The sequence below is a fragment of the Durio zibethinus genome, chromosome 9, assembly GCF_047325235.1.
Source record: "Durio zibethinus cultivar Kanyao isolate XHJ-2024 chromosome 9, ASM4732523v1, whole genome shotgun sequence".
NCBI classification, from domain to species: domain Eukaryota; kingdom Viridiplantae; phylum Streptophyta; class Magnoliopsida; order Malvales; family Malvaceae; genus Durio; species Durio zibethinus.
In genome coordinates, this window is record NC_143170.1 from 25,161,763 (window position 1) to 25,178,733 (window position 16,971).

The 16,971-nt window shown below is 31.4% G+C and overlaps 2 protein-coding genes across 3 annotated transcripts; both read right to left on the reverse strand.

Moving 5' to 3' along the window:
* Positions 1 to 554: 554 nt before the first annotated feature.
* On the reverse strand, positions 555 to 3,037 carry LOC111317343 (vacuolar protein sorting-associated protein 29-like). Its single transcript, XM_022919797.2, has 4 exons — positions 2,996 to 3,037; positions 2,665 to 2,818; positions 1,271 to 1,408; positions 555 to 1,015 (listed from the first exon to the last, which is right to left on the reverse strand). Exons 2-4 carry the CDS (start codon positions 2,794 to 2,796, stop codon positions 713 to 715), a joined length of 573 nt encoding a protein of 190 aa, XP_022775532.1. The 5' UTR covers positions 2,797 to 2,818; positions 2,996 to 3,037; the 3' UTR covers positions 555 to 712.
* Positions 3,038 to 4,131: 1,094 nt separating this feature from the next.
* On the reverse strand, positions 4,132 to 10,105 carry LOC111317367 (putative serine/threonine-protein kinase PBL3). Of its 2 annotated transcripts, XM_022919807.2 has the most exons (6): positions 9,761 to 10,105; positions 6,824 to 7,158; positions 6,605 to 6,740; positions 6,219 to 6,355; positions 5,769 to 5,892; positions 4,132 to 4,843 (listed from the first exon to the last, which is right to left on the reverse strand). In XM_022919807.2, exons 1-6 carry the CDS (start codon positions 9,828 to 9,830, stop codon positions 4,248 to 4,250), a joined length of 1,398 nt encoding a protein of 465 aa, XP_022775542.2. In that variant the 5' UTR covers positions 9,831 to 10,105; the 3' UTR covers positions 4,132 to 4,247. The 2 variants fall into 2 exon arrangements, with proteins under 2 accessions (XP_022775542.2, XP_022775537.2); XM_022919802.2 differs by lacking the exon at positions 9,761 to 10,105 and having other exon boundaries at positions 6,824 to 7,358.
* Between the last annotated feature and the right edge of the window lie 6,866 nt (positions 10,106 to 16,971).

Below are 16,971 nucleotides of genomic sequence, written 5' to 3' on the forward strand. Positions count from 1 at the left end.
TTCGAAAGATTTGCAACTCAACTGACGTAAGGAAAGGAGTCTAATTATTTTTTACCTTGATTTGAAATTTCTTGTTGCTTGCTGACTATTTATCGGTGTTCGCCAAGATACATTTAGTTACAAATCGTCAACAAACATTAGAAGAGAAGTGAATTGGAAGCTAAAAATGGAAGCCATTGTTAGGAAAGTTGAGGTTTCTAATTCACATATTATTTTCCTGATTAAGGATTGAAGGAGAAAATAATATTCCTAATATTTGTTGGAATTAGAAAGGTACGGCATGTATCGTTTCGCCATTTTTGTTTGTGCACCCTAAAAATTATAGAGAAGGATAATTTTTTTTTTGTTTTAAATAAAATTTTTATTCTATGTTTTAGATACGCTTTTTTTAATATTTAAAGTTATTAAAATTTAAATTTTAATTAATAAAATAAAAAATTTATTATTTTATTAATAGATCACCTGTCCAAAAGAAGGTTTAGAGATTGCCTGTCCAAAAGAATGGCTCTCAAAACAGGACATAACTCACACAGCAAGACAAGGAACCATACCGATGCCAAAATTTCTATCATTCAACACCTTCACAAATGTTTGGTTCACATATATTACAATTTACAAACTGGTTGCATGTTGATGAATCCACACAAAATGTTAACAATAGCAGACAGTAAACACCTAAAAGTTCAGTTGGCCAAAAAAAACACCTAATCGTTCAATGAGCAGGAGTTGTAGCGGTTGTCTTCTTAAAATCAATTTTGTCGACTTTAACCTCTCCGTCAATGAGTTCATAAACATAGACCACAACACGTAGCCCATCGATATCCATGAGGATGAAGCTAGGGTTAACATCATAAGTGATGCTGCTATATGCACCTGTAGCAGACCCTGGGTTTATAACAACACCTCCTTCATGTTTGTATGCAGTGAACTGGTGGGTATGACCTGTCACAAGTATGTCTACATCCAGCTGCCTCTGTAGCATAGCTAGTGAGTCTAGGTCACCCCAGGGAATGACCTTAAAGAATCAAGTTACATTAAGACTGATTAGTATTGGCTCACTTAATTGGCATGAATTCACAAATCTTTCAAAGCAGCAGGAGAAACAAGCTTTCATTATAAGCCACATCTCTAGCAAACCAATAACTGATTTAAAATGCATAACAAAATTCGAAAGCCCTTCAAGATATTCTCTATTACCAAGAAATTCTTTTTATCCATACTCCATACCTCAGAAAGAAAAAAATAATTCAAGGGCCAGAAGAGACCATACCTGATGACCATGGCACAATCCCAACTTGAATTGTCCAATAGTTAGTGTTTTGGTCTCAGGATACCTTGTTCCTTCATCATATTCACCTCTAGCAATATGCAAGTCAGGACAAAGAGTTTTCAAGTAATCTTGAACTTCCTGAAATTATAGTCAGAATTTGCAGAGCCAGATGTAATTTAATAAGATAAATAAAAAGTCAATTGTTAGAAATTTACTGTAGGGTAGTTTCCATAAACGGTCAATTGTTAGAATTTTCTACAGGGTAGTTTCCAAAAGAGAAAGAAAATGTTGAAAACAGAAGTTACATTACATCACTTTTTTTTTTTCTCTAGTTTCCAACTTGGCCTATAAAGCTAACAAATCAATTCATTCATATTCTTCCTGGACATTGCAAATAACAGAAAGACTAACATAAATTATTAACTTTTTACAAATTTCTATGTTTAAACTAATAATATCTACTTCAATCCAACTTTAACCTTTAACCTTAACTAGTTGAGAAATAGCCACCGGACAGCAAAACATAAGCAAATGACCACTCACATGCATTTGAGACCAAACATGACACGAGAACAGGAATATCGTTCTTAGCAGGTGACAACAATTAAGGTAAGAAAATTTTCAAAACTATGTAAGGCAGTAATGGATATTTGGATTAGAATTGAGTAAAAATGAAACAACTGTTGATAGTAACTTAAATTAGTAACTGTCTTTTATGGCATCTTCTGATGCTTCTCCAAAATTCAATCTAGAAACATTACAAAACAAGGAGAATCTGGTGTATACTTCAATACTCAGTTCGAAAGCATAAAGTAACAAATAATGAACCGCCCTATATTTGCAGAAACATGGAATCCAGATTAATATAGGCCTAGATTTAGCATTCCTACATCAGGAATGAAATATCCATAACAATCACAAAGAAAAGCTTCCCTCCATTTGGTTCACGAGTTAAATTACAAAATACTAAAATTTGATACTTAGAGTTAGTAATGATTCAGATTCATGTACACCTAGTAATTTTAGACATGACACCAAAATAAACGAAAGAAAAAAAACACGAAAACGACTAGATTTAAAATTTTGACAAATAAATATAAATCGTTTCGCAGAAACCATAAAATGTATTTCGAGTTTAGGGTGTAATACAGGAAATATGACACGAACTATGACACTACGATTCTCAAGTTTCACCATACAAAATAGACAAGGATACATGAGATCTAGTTTCAAGACAAAAAAAAATGAAAATTTTAACAAAGTCAATTTCTTCAATTAGACTCGGCTGAGAAGCACAAAACAGAAGTACTAAGAAGTGGACACAAATTATAACACAAAATAAAAGGAAAAAAGAAAAGAAACGCAAAACCCAGATAGGAAAAGAAAGATGGGACCTTGATGCAAAGATTGCCGGTGCAAATGATGTGCTGGATCTTGCCAGGAACCAGCATGGACTTGAACTTAGGAGGGAGATCAGCTGCCCGATGGGGTATATGCAAATCTCCCAGAGCCAACACCAGCACCATCTCCTTCTAATATCTACCAACGCTACACAGTTAACAAGGAAAGTTTCAAAAAGAAGAGTAATTTAACAAGGAAACATGAAGATGAAAATGGGAAATGGTGTGAATTTTTTATATTACATTTGGATTGAATGAAACCCCAAAATCCACATAAAAAAAAAATAAAAAAGAAAAACAGAGAAGGCTCTTCACTCTGTTTTACCTTTCGAATACGCCAGACTTCTCAAACTGTTAGGTGAAAGACAGGTCGCCATTTCAGTTTTCTTTTATTTAATCGTATGTCGATGATTGGCGACAACTCTAAACGACCTCGTTTGAGATGGTTACGTCCTACAATTCTCTATTAAAAGGTGAATTAAGGAGGGGTTTTTTTTTTTTTTTTTGGAATGAAAGTGAAATTTGCATGAATCAATATTGAGATTTACCAATGGCCAAAAAAAATCGAATTTTACTATTATAATTCAATTTTATTAAACTTTTTATTTTATTTCAATTTTATTTATTTTTGAACAAAAAAAACATAATTAGAATAATTTACTTTTATTGAATTTTTCAATATTATTTTAATTTATTAATTTTTGAAAAAAATAAAATTAAAATATTTCAAAAATATTCTTAATGAAAATGACAAATTCTGCTATTATGCTTTTAATTTCATTGAGTTTTGGACAAAAAAAAATCATAAAATTAAAATATTCTATGACTGAAATAACAAATTTTATTATTTATGTTAAAAGATAAAAAAATAAAAAATAAATTCAACGAAATTAAAATATAATACAAACAGTATTGTTTTGTAATATAGTGAGAATTTTGGTCTACTTTTTTAGGGGAGAGGAGCTGACATGTAGAGCACAGCAACACAACACAAAAAATGAACTGCAGTAATGGTTAATTGTCACAGACAAAACTAAATACCATAAACATTAAAAAAAAAAAAAGAAAAAGAAAAAGCATGGGGGTAAAGTGAGTAATTTTGTTGGAAAGACGAGCACTTTGAAGCCAGCATCCTCCTCAAGGGAATGCCGCTCAACACATGCACATACTTTCATTCCTTTGAAGCTTGATGTAGTTGTGAACAGAAAAGAGTGTATTTTTAACTACTAGAGGCCAAAAAATACATTCCTTCAATTATTCTACTATATATATATATATATATATATGTAGATTAGATGAACTAACATCAATTCCATTAAAGCATTTTTGGGCAGGTAGCAGACAATGTTAACATGTTGATGACCATCCTGTGATGACAAAATTTGATGGTATATGTTCTGTACAATCCAAAGATCCCCGTCTTTATGGGCTTTGCTTAAAAGCGGAAAATATGCTGCAAGATCCTAACTCTTGTTTCTTTTCTTTTTTTTTTTTTTTTTACATGAACAAACTACCATCTAAAGAGGGAGAAGGAGAAAGGGGATATACAATAAGATGAAACGACAACCGGACCAGGCTCATCGTCCCTGTGGAGATTTCACATGGTGAGGGGATCTCATTTCAGATAACACTTGTTCCTGAGGGGATTTCACATGGCGGGGAGATTTCATTTCGAATTGCTGCAGTTCCTGTAAGGATTTCACATGGCTAGAAGATTTCATTTCAAATGGCAGTAAAGAGCCTCTGCATGTCACATTAGCAGGTGAAGTAGGGTAACTTTTTCTGAATGGGGTCCTTGTTATAGGACTAGCCACTGTTTGTGCCTCTGAGTGGGAGGAGCCATGAACATCTCTTGTGGAAGCAAGGGAAGGTAAGGTAGGAAGCTGTTCTAGGGCAGTTAAAACCTCACCCATTCGTGGTCGGACCTTGGCTTCACTTATACACTGCAATGCAAGGAGGGCAACAGTATAAGCTGCTCTCTGGGGGTACTGACCCTCTAACTTGGTATCCATAATTCGGAATATCTTCCGCCTATCACCCAAATAGGGTTTTGCCCAATCCACTAGATTCTCCTCCACACCAACTTTTGTTTTATCAACAACACGGCGTCCTGAAAGCAGTTCCAGTAACACAACCCCAAAGCTATAGACATCACAACTTGCAGTTAGCCAACCTGCATGACATTGGAAGAGCTAATTCATTCACATAGTGCCGCATATACAAAGTTCAGGGGTAGTCTTAAAGGTCGGAGATGAAATCGGGTTATTTGGTTATAAATTCAAACAATAAGACCTTTTTTTTTTGTAAGAAAAGGCGGTAAAGAATTTCTGACAACAAACTCTAGCAATCAGTTAAAGTCACAACATCATAGAAAGGAATCCATGCTAAATTATTAAATAACACTATGTCAATCCAAGGTCTGTTTAGGAAAAAAAAAAAACAGAATTAGAAAACAGGGAAAGTACCTAAGGTCATTAAAAAGGTACCCTTTTAGTTGCCAGACAGGAATTCTTCAAGAAGGTTATTTAGGCAAATGAAGAATGGAGAGCATCACTATTGTATTAGAACTCAATACGCTTATGCCTCTCCTAGAATTTGTAATTATAAGATTGCAACGTAGGAAAGCTTAATAGGCATTCCATAGTTCTTGTAGGAAGCATAGTGCAATTATTAGTACCATTGGAGCTGAGAAGGAATTCAGTGTTTTGGTTGAAACACCATCCAGACAAGTGATGCCTTTTTCAACCATCAGATGTTATGTACTATGAAATATGAAGTTCAAACAAAATATACACCGAGTTGAATGGATATTGTAGGAAGCAAAGTGCCATTTTCAGTTCTGTAGGGATTATGAAAGGATCCAGAGTTTCACTAAAGCACTTAACATGACCCTAGACTAATTGGAACCTTTTCCTATTGTACAAGCTACACATAAATCTGAAGTTAATGAATATTTTAAGCAACTCAGATGGTGACAACAGCAGAAACAATCTCTTAAGGCATTTAAACCAAATAAGTTCATATAAAATCCTGAATCTAACAGTAAGAGCTTAAATACTATGGCAAACAAAAATTTTAGAAGGGGCAATCTAAGTAACCTGTAGCTATATATTCAGGGGCAGCATATCCTCGAGTACCCAGGACTTGAGTAGAAACATGAGAATGATCACCAGTAGGGCCTGCTTTTGCCAAGCCAAAGTCTGAAAGTTTGGCACTGAATTCCTGCAACAATGATGCATGGGCTGTACCGTTGGAAAACTAGGCATAATAAAACTGAATAAACAGTCAATGCCATGATTCAAAGAGTGGCTACAGGATAAGCAAATTAATCATGAATATTACCAAAAATAGGTTGATTTTAGAACAAGAGAATCCCTAAGAATAGAACATTCAACCTTTTTCTATGTTTCCTTCTTTTTCATTTTAAAAAATTTTCATATGAATTTTAACTGGTTTCATTTATAGGCCGCTAGAATAGAACCTTTGTTGGATTGACTCATCCAGCCCAGCACAATAACATACAGCTATTCATTTTTTGGCCAACATACCGAATCTAGTAGGATATTTGATGCCTTAAAATCTCGGTATATAACTGGTTGTTCAGATTCATGTAAGAAAGAAAGGCCTCTAGCAGCATCTATGGCAACTCTGATCCTTATTGCCCAAGAAAGTGGTCGAGCACCCCCTGAAATTAAGACAGCCTCAAATTTATTGAACACACACACATCTTTTGGCATAAAGAAAAAGCAATCATAATATCCAAAGATGTACAGATTGAAAACAGGGGGAAATCACATGGTGATTTTTTTATTTTTCAGGAAATGTTAGTAAAGGTATGCAATAAGCATCCACACCCCCCCCCCCCCCCCAAAAAAAAAAAAAAAAGAAATAAAGGTAGAATGTGAACTTCTAATGAAAAAAAGCAATGACTAACTTCTGAAAAGATGATTCTCCAAGCTGCCTTTAGATAGATACTCATAGACCAAAAGCCTATTTTCCTCTTCCGAGCAATATCCAATAAGTTTTACCAGATTTGGATGATGAAGCTGACCGAGGTAATTAACTTCACTCTACAATCAACAAAACCGACGCATGAGCCAAATAAATTTTTTTAAAAAAGGAGAAAGTTAACATGATGAAGGAAGAAATCCACCAGCCACTCCTTATGACCCTGAAAGCCTTCAGGTTTAAGCTTCTTAACAGCAACAACCATTCCACATCCAGGCCTTGCAGCTGCAAGGGTTTGCTCATCCATCCACCCCTTGTAAACATAACCAAACCCACCTTCCCCAATGAGATTATCTGAACGAAAGTTTCTTGTAGCATTTTTGAGCCCAGTAAATGTGAATGCTTTCAGATGGGGGGATGACAATATATCACTTTCAGTTCTTGCAGCAGAGCAACTTCCAGGCAAAATTTTTCCACGATCAGCTTTAATCACAGTTGAAGAAGCGGAGGGATGATCTGTATCAGAAGGTCTTGTAGCTCCTGGAAGAAAGAAATAGTTCCCAACTATGAGACTGTTAAGATTTAATAGGAATTTGCTTGAAGCGAACTGTGTAGCCAGAGAACTCATTATGAGAAAGCAAATGCATTTATGTAAGTTAAACAGGCACATCAAAACCAAAGCCAATTACATGCAGGATCATTAGAGGTGTGACAAACGGCACATTGTGTGGTGTGGCCTAAAAACGACAGAGAACTACAAGTACAAGGTGTATTAGATTGCATTACCTTCAAATTTTGCTTTTGCAATCTCATAGAGGAAGTGAATTATAAACATAATAGTTTCTTCTCTACAGTCTCAATAAATATAAATTTTAACAGAGTAAATAGTGCCAAATATCTAGGAATATAGTAGAAGATAATACCCTGAATAGCATGAGGGCTGACCAAAAAAATTTCCAAGCACACATTTTTTGGGTGTACTAATATTTTTAAAGTCTATTTATGGAAGTTAAATTTAGACACAAGATGTGTATACAGTATATTATTGTTTGGAAGGAGGAAATTTAGCAAACAGCATAATTACAAATTTTAAACATCTTGGCAAGCACAGTGTATCTACATGTCAATTTTAGCCTATGCTCTAAAACTAGTTGACAGTGAAATATCAGTTACAAGGTGTGAGACCAGCTGTCCAGAATGCTGCATTGATGAACTAAATATTAAGAAACAGCCCAGTGATGTGTGTGAACAGACAATTCTAATCATAAACAATACCTTGATTTTGGCCTTGTATAACAAGGGAAATATTAAATGCTACTTATAGTAGTTAAAATAAGCCTTAAGATTTGTACGGCATTACAGGTAAGAGAGCAACTTGAGCAAACAGAGTAAATTAAATTATAATCATCTATTGTGCAACTACATCTAATTTTGCGTCAATCTCTACAAACTAGCCAATTTGAAAAAACAGTACTTAGGGGCAAGGCCAGATGTACAACAAGTTGCCTTGATGAATAAGTTATCAAGAAACAGCCCAGCAATTGCTGCAAACATGCAATTCTTTCCATTCATGGGAACTTAATGGGCCTTAACCAAATAGGGCACCCAAGTGCTTTGTGAAACATGTTTGAAGATGATAAGATTTGAATTTAAGACATTTAGAAAAATTCTTAAGAGGCAGGCCGCAATTCGTTTGTGAACCAGACTGCCATGGTAGCTTGTCTACTACTCAAAAATAGAAGCACAAATGCATATAAGGTAATAACTAATTATCTTATCAATCATGTAGCAGCTATCACGTGACTGAGATCCGTTAAGTGATATTTGTCCTAGAAGACAAATTAGCTTAACCAAGGGGTTATGATTAAGAATGTTGGGGGCTACTCTAGCAAGGCACATTGTCGTTATCCGAGTGAGATGCAAGTGTAGTTCTCAGAATAAACATTGCTAGATTATCATAATTTAAGTCACTTATAGCATCAACAAGAAAATGGGGGTTCAAGGAAATTCCAACACAGAAGTTTAAAAATAAAAGAGAAACATATCTAAATTACTAATAGCATACCACCTCAATTATTACCTTCCAATTGACAATTTACCAGTGTAAGCACTACTATATCTGCTCACATGTTTAAAACAGAACTTCATGTGATTAACAATACTAAATTAATGCGACCAATTTACCAATGTGAGCATTAGTACATCTGTCCACATGTTTATAAGACAACTTGATGTGATTAACAATACAGAACAAGCAAGAAAGCCTCCTTTTCCAATGAACAGCAAAGGGTGGAGGACTTAAGTGAAAGACTTAACATGTCTACCCGGAATCAAGAAATCCATAAAGATAAAGAACATTACGGGAACCAGTCACATCCTTAAACCCAAATGAGGTAGATACGTAAAATTTCCAAAAGAAGAGAAAACAACAAAAAGAACAGCGGACAGTGGGCTTACAATGCCCAAAAAAGTACAAATAATGAATTGGATGCTATTATGTAATGATGACTTGATAAAGACATAATTTAAAGCAAACACAAGGAACTTGCAAGATATAAACGCCAAAGAAAGCAGTCCCTGAAAACCATTTAATTAAAAGCAATGTATATAAATTTCAAAGTAATGAAATCAGTTCAAAACTAGAGAAACTATGACCTTGCGGAATCTTCACGAAACAGACCATTAACAACCCAATAACATGCCAAAAGCAGAAGCTGTGACTTTTCCCTGGAACGCCCCATAAAATATGCTTTCTTTTAATTCCTCAAAAAGAAAAAGAAAAGAAAAGAAAAGAAAACATCTGAATCCTACAAGAATAATTGAATAAAAGCCAATCATTTGGACTTCTGAGTTGAAGCAATAGATGAAATAATTACTACTACAATGTCGATAAAACTAAAATGAAAAGGAAAAAGAAAAAGCAAAACAAAGATCATCAATCTCAATCAGATATCAAACAAAAAATCACACATGGAATCCTCACTTGTATACCCAACAAACCCTTTCCAAGAAGCCCCATTTCCCTCAAAACCACCAAAGCCAAAAGACCAAGTCCTCATTGCAAACCAAAGATGAATAAAACTTTTCAAGAAAACAAGAAAAAACGATTGCATGGAATGAAAAGACCCCATAAAAACATTACCTGAAGTTGCCTGAGAGCTCAACGAGTTGTCCACTTTCGAACGAGTTCGGAAACAATTGCCATTACCCATGCCACTATCTCTTTGTTTCCTTCAAAACGAAAGTTGAACAACAGAGAAAAAAATGGAAGCCAAAAGGGAAAAAGAAAGCTAATATTCTGTCTGGGTTTTGTCTAAAAACCTTAAAAAGATGGTGAATAAACCATGTTAACGTAATCTGGTGGGGAGGGCTCTGCGTTTTCTTGTTCTTCTTTTTTTAACATGCCAGCAGAGAGAAACGAGGTTTTTTTTTATTATTTTTTTTGTGTTCTTTTATCAAATGAGGAACAGGGAAAATATGGAAGCACAATTAATTACTGTTAATTATTTGCTTATATACCAACATTTTATGGGACTCTTTACCCCTAATGTGCCTGCGCTGTATTGGATATAGGGCCTGCAGGGAGGGTAAAATTGACAAAGAAGTCTGCATTTTTGAATGCTTAATATTAACGTCACGTACTGTGTTAGCTCATTTCGTCACTGCCCAATCACTACGGCAATTATGAAGCTATAGACAGCATGGGCCCACTAAATTTGGCCTTTTTTTACTCAGGCCAACAATGGCCCACATGACAGAGATGAGGAACTCTGTTGTGACGTGTCCCTGATGAGACTGACCAATAACCAATAAACAGGGTATAATCAATCTTGACTCTAGGTGCGATTAAAAAATTTAAGGATCAAATTCACTGAAGGTTTTTTTTTTTTTTTTTTACTTCAATCCGATTTAGCTCGATGGTCATGAATCTGAGTTACATAATAAAAAATTTTTAAAATTTCAATAAAATTTTTGAGTAACTCAAATTGAGTATTACAAAATATTATCTTAATTCAAATTATTATTTAATTAATTTAAATTTAAATTTAATTCGATAATAAATAAATTAAATTCAAGTGTTTATAAAATTGAGTTAGAGTAACTCAAAAACAGTTTTAAGTCCTTATCTCTTAAAGTAAGTAGCATTCTTTTATCTTCAAATAGAGTAATAGAGTAGATAACGCTTGATCATTTCTTGTTGGAAAGTACAAAATAACTTGGCAATGAATGTTAAAAAAGGGCATGTAAGCTAACAAAATTGTACCTTTTATTTTCCTTTTCTTTTTTGAGATTAAGGACTTCTAACATTTCTCTAGAAGAAAAAAAAAATCAATGGCTCTTTAATAGTTCCCTAATTTAGAACTCTATTAAAAAAATTTTTCTTAAATATTTGAATATTTGATTCGATAACAAATATATATAGTTTTTATTCAAAGAATAACATCATTACAAGTAAACAATATGGTTTGATTTGTGTGTGTTTTCATTAATTTCATTGATCTTGATATTAGATCATTATGTTTTTGATGAAATTTTGCTTGCAATTAATGTATTTCTTTTTTTTATATATACGATAATGTATTTGAACTAATTTTTTCCAAGTGGCCATTGTTGGATGTTAATTTTTTTTTTTTTTTTTGAAATAATTGTTGGATGTTAAATTTGGTTCTAAATTAAAAGTATGAACAGGTAATTATATAAATAAATGGAATACGATCTTTGAAATTTAAAAAGTATTACATATATAATTTAAAATGAGCGGTTGCAATCCTAATTTTAGTTGGAACTGACTCTTTCTTATATAATCACAAGTTGTCTTTACAAATCTTTAGAAGGACTACTTCCAACTAAAACTTTAACCATATAAAAAATATATATATAATATTATTACGATACTAAAAATATTATTATGTCAATCTCATAACTTATGCTTTCTCTTTATAAAATGAAATAGTAATATGTCAACGGTTACATAAATTATTAATATAATATTAAATTTTTAATTTTATTGATAAAGGTTAAAATCTTTACATCATCTGTAAAATACTTTGCCCAATCATTTAGAATAACGTTCAGGAATCTAACATCTAATAGTAATAGATTTTTTATTACAGGCTCTTTATATTGTACACTAAGCTTTTTTTCGTTATATCCAAATAGCAACATGTTTGGAAAATATCATGATCATGATCATCATTTGGTTTAGGTTCATTTGCTTTTTAATAATTAGCACATTTTTTACCTTTTTCTTGGGGTTCAAAGCATGAGGTTCTTAACAATAATAGGTTGAGATAACTTTTTAATGAAATTGATTGAATTTGTAAAGAATGATTTTTTTTTTTTTTTGTAAAATTTAAGTTTGATTTTTGTTGTTAGTAATTTTTTTTTTTATAAACGACATATAAATCTAATATATATATATATATATATATATATATATTAAATATTTGAATTACCTTTGCCCTAGATTGAATAGGCTTTCCCTCGTCTTAAACTTAAAAAAAAAAAAATTGAGACGACACTTCATGGTTGGGAGCGTCAGTGGAGTCCTAGTGATTTATCTGGAAATTAGTTGGGAGATTTTGTTATGGTTTTGGTTGCTCAGACATTGTTACAATTGAATATGGATTATAATTAAGCCGAAACAAATGTTACCATACAATTTTTTTGGAGTTAGATTTGGCCGTGGTAGGGGGAAAATTAGTATATTAAACTACTATGAGTTTTGATTCCTATTTTCGTCTAATTATAACTTATAGAGATCTTATGATCAATAAAAATTGGAGGTTTAATGTTCATTATGTTCATGTTGTAACAATTTTTGTTAGGTAACTTTAACGCTAAACTTAAAGAAAATTACAGAAATCGTTATTAATATTTTTTAATTAAGTGTGATTGATCACTTAATATATTATTTTTTAATAAAAATTTTAATATTAATTAAAATTTACTCAAAAGATGTTTTGGTTTATAAAATCAAGATTAGATCTGAAAGTACGATTACAAATGAAAAAAACATCAACACCCTTACATCGCCCATTTAAAAAACAGTACTAATTATATATGTATTATCTTTTACTTTTGGTTATAGGGTCCTTTTCAATATTTAAAGTTAATTTCCTAAATATTCACTTACAAAAAAAATTTTTTACTATTTTGTAAAAATTTATGATTTACATGTTTTATAAATTCTCTAATATTTTGACGGAATTTATAGAAAATATATTCATTTAGAAAATTTTTGGGAAAATTGACTCTTAATAAGATTTGGAAAAATTTTAATCATTTTTTATTTTTTTGATTTTTAGTAAAATTTACTATTTAATTTTGATTTTGTATTTTTTTTAAAATTATTAATCTTTTTTTAAAATAATTACCTTAAAAAATTAAAAATATAAATAATATAAATTAACAATAAAATAAAATAAAAAGAATAGAGAAAACTTACAAATGAGTGAAGTCAGCATCTAGGTCAATGTGTTGGCCTGAGTCCTTTAATCTTAAAACGACGTCATTTAACTTGGTTATTTAAAATCCCTTTTTTTTTTTTTTTTTGCTTTTCTTTCTTTCTTCCCTATACTTTTTCTGTTTAAATCTCAGACTCTTTTTCCACCACCACAAAAACCCAATTTTCATGTCATCATTAGAATCTTCAACTAGCGTGAAAAATTCAACATATTTTCAAATTTCAGCCAAATATACACCTTTTTAGTCCCTCATAGTGGAGTGGTGGAACCCTTTTATTCGTTGACTCCTTTTTCCTTTTTTCACCCTAGTTTTTCCTGAAACCACCCAAAACAATCTAAATTTGCAAGTTTAGTTCACGACTTCAAACTTTGAAAAAGCCTTTTTTTTACCTCTCCGATTTGTCTGATAATTTAGCATGTTGTTCACATGCCTTTTCTTTATACTTCTACCATTTTTTATTTCCAAACTTTAATCGTCATCGTGAGACACCTACATTGTCGTTGTCAACAATGGCTCCTACTGCTTTTCTTTTTCTTTTTTGTCATTTGTTAGACCCTTAATTTGATTCAAAGACCCAAAGTTCACGTCAAACTTTCCTTTTCCTTTTCTCAAATCAAACACTAAAAAAACATATAAACTTAAAGCCAAACAACCATGCTAGCAAGGCTATTTCTATAAATTTTTTGCTCTTTATTTTTGTGTTATTGTTATTTTTTTCTTTTAGATATTATGGCTATTACTTTAATGCTTGATTCTGGATCTTGTGTTTTGATTGTTTGGTTGGATTTTGGATTGATGGTTACTATTTGGGTGAGGAAAGGTAATGGTAAGTTTTGGTGGTTGGTTAGGGTGGTGGATAGGTTCAAAAATTAGGATTCTAGTTGATGGTGGCAGTAACGATGTTGACAATGTCTTTTTATCTGTTAATTGTAGTATCTGCTTGTGTGTGTTTGCCTATATTATCTTGTTACCGGTTTGGGTTGACAATAGGAATGAAGGAAAACTTGTGGTGGTTTGATGATGCTGGTGAACTTAGAATCGACCACTAGTTGTTGGGTCTCACTCAATTCTTCCTTGTGTGTGTTGTGTATTGTATAATTGTTGAAATCTTAGGTGTCGTAATGGTTTTGCGTCTACCCGACGAATTTGAAAACAAAAAAAAAAAGAGTTGCCATCAATCTTTTTTTAGCTATGTGCGATTGGCTACATATTAAAATACATCATTTTAATGAAATCTTAAAATTAATTAAAATTTATTAAAAAGATAATTTTGGGGTCTACGAACCAATCTGGGTCTGAGAATCAGTTACGTGTGAGAAAGGATTAGCACCCTCACAGCGTCTGTTTAAAATAGTATCAATTAATTACGTGTTATCCATTGATTTTAATAAAAACAGTTTTATTTCGGTGTTTAAAAATAATTTTCTTAATTTCCTTTGTTTATTGAAATTTTGGTTTTTTCTTTTTTTCATACCTTTTATTATTTATTATTCTAATTTTATTCAAAAATAAATTAGAATTTTTTTATTAAAATAATTCTTAAAATGTTCCAGTACATTGGTAACATTAAAAAAACTTTTTCTCACATAAAAATTTCTTAGGCATCACTTCTCGGAATACTTTAAAATCTCATCCTTAAATATTCAAATTTGTTTTTTATAAAATCTATGTAATGCAAAAAATGTTAATATGTTGATGTGCACATTTTATTCTCTTCTTTAGAAATTTTATTATTCTTATTTATTGAATTATTATTTAAGTTTTTGAAGAAAAGATAAATTTTTATTATATTGAAGATTTTCTAGAAATATTTCAATATACTAGTAATATTTAAAAAATCTTCTCATTTAGGGATTTCTTAAAGCATCTCTACTTGAAATAATTTTAGAATCTTGTTATCAGATAAAATTTATTTTTTCTCATTTTTTATCACCATATTTTTAACAAATTAGTTAATTTTTACTTTACTATTTTATAAAAAGAAAATTTTTATTACATTAAAAACTTTTTATAAATACTCCAATAAGGTGGTAGTATTTAAAAAAAAGTCTTTCCACCTAGAGATTTCATAAATATCACTATTCAAAATATGTTTGAATCTCATCGTCGGATAAAAAATTTCTTTCTTTATGTTTTTACTAATTTTTATTATTTATATTAATTATTTATTATTATTCTTTATTGTATATTTTTCTTTATTCTTGTTTTTTAAAATTTTAATAAGTTTATGTTTAGCAATTATTTTAAATTAATTAAATTAAAACTATTTTATATTTTCTACCATTTATTTTATTTTATACAAAAATAAAATAAAATAACAAAAAAATCATAAATTAAATAATAGAAATAATAAAAAAATTAAGCAAAAAAATAAAAGAAATAAAAAGTTATGATGAAAATACCTAAAATGCCCCTGGTCAACACGGTCAAAATTCAAATGTGGCTTTAACGGCTCATTCAACCGGCTTAGACCTATAGTCAACGGCTTGATCGACTTGGCTTGGATATACGACTCAACTCAGTTCTTGGCTCGGCTTTGTGGCTTGGCCACATTTTAATCAAAACGATGTCGTTTTGATTTCACTATAAATAGCTCCCAAAACACCCAACTCTTTCATTTTTTTTCTTCATTTTTCTTCTTTCTTCTTTCTCTTTTCTCTCTCTCAAAATTCTTCTTTTATCACATTCCCTAGTTTCTGATGGTTTTTATTGTCGCTGATCGTCGTCGTCGATTGTCGGTACGGACATTGGTCACTATTGAGTGTGTCAAAAAAATTCTCAAAAAATACCTAAAAATTTGTTTTCGACTCCCTGAACTCAAATCCAACCTCTATTTCATGAGAAACGACCTCAAACCACATAGATTGAGGCCCAAAATTTCGATCAGAATGAAAAAAAATTTTCTTTTATGTTTTTTACGTCGAGATCCCCGCTATCAGAGGTTGTGTTTTTCTGGGTTTGTGTTGACTTTTTTTTTGTTTAGTTTTCTTGGCTTTTTAACAAAGTTTTTCTTAACTAGTTTTTTGTTTTTCAATAAATTTTTTTTGTAGAGGTTTCCCTCCTTTTTTTTTGTCCCATTGTTATGGGTTTTCATGGCTCTATTTATAGAGCAAAAAATATAAGATTTGTGGGATTATAGCTAGTGGCTATCAAGATGGTTACTGGTGACTATTAGGGTGGCTGTCGATGGTCGTTAGGTAACTGGCAAAAAAGTTGCCAAAAAAGAAAAAAGAAAATAAAATACAAAATTGGTGTCTTCATTAGGTAATTTGAGTTATTAAAATTGGGAATTCAATATGGTTGACAAATTATTAGCTAATTGTTGTTGCTATATTAACTATTTCTGGGTTAGTGGGTGTTGGTTAGCTAGTGGTGAAGAGGCACATTGTGGTAGAGAGACTATGTTTTGGTTGTGAAATCAATGTGCAATCTTGACTTAAAGGTCACTCGATTGTTGGTAGCGGGATGATGAAGTGGTGAACTGGGTAAAGATAGTGATATCTAGCTAAGCTACCCCCTATTGCTGTGGATTTTATAAGCACATTGATATTAAATCAAAGAAAAGTTTAGATAAGAAACAATTCCATTCAAAATTTTTTATATTATCTTTGGAAAATTTTATCCCTAAAAGATTTAATTTCAAATGATTTCATCTAGAAGTTGTTTTATCCAAATCAAATCCATTTTTTTTCAATTTTTCTTTTTGTTTTGGTATTTTTTTCCATTTTCTAGAAATATTAATAAATGAATGAAAAAAAATGAAAAAAAAAAATCAAAGTAAATGGATTCCTTTTAGGATTCTAATCCAAGTTATAACCTTAAGATTCAAATAGTAAATCCATAGTTAAATGAGCTAGTTTTAAATCACAAGTTGACAACCCACAT

Bases quoted from the DNA above. Each gene is read 5' to 3' on its own strand.
- LOC111317343 (XM_022919797.2), bottom strand. From the start codon at position 2,796: ATGGTGCTGGTGTTGGCTCTGGGAGATTTGCATATACCCCATCGGGCA. The intron at 1,409-2,664 runs GTCCCATCTTTC...CTATAATTTCAG, and splicing joins CCGGCAATCTTTGCATCAAG to GAAGTTCAAGATTACTTGAA. The intron at 1,016-1,270 runs GTATGGTCTCTT...TGATTCTTTAAG, and splicing joins GATTGTGCCATGGTCATCAG to GTCATTCCCTGGGGTGACCT.
- LOC111317367 (XM_022919802.2), bottom strand. From the start codon at position 7,288: ATGTGCCTGTTTAACTTACATAAATGCATTTGCTTTCTCATAATGAGT. The intron at 6,741-6,823 runs GTGGATTTCTTC...TGTTGATTGTAG, and splicing joins AGGGTCATAAGGAGTGGCTG to AGTGAAGTTAATTACCTCGG. The intron at 4,844-5,768 runs GTTACTTAGATT...AATGTCATGCAG, and splicing joins CCCTGAATATATAGCTACAG to GTTGGCTAACTGCAAGTTGT.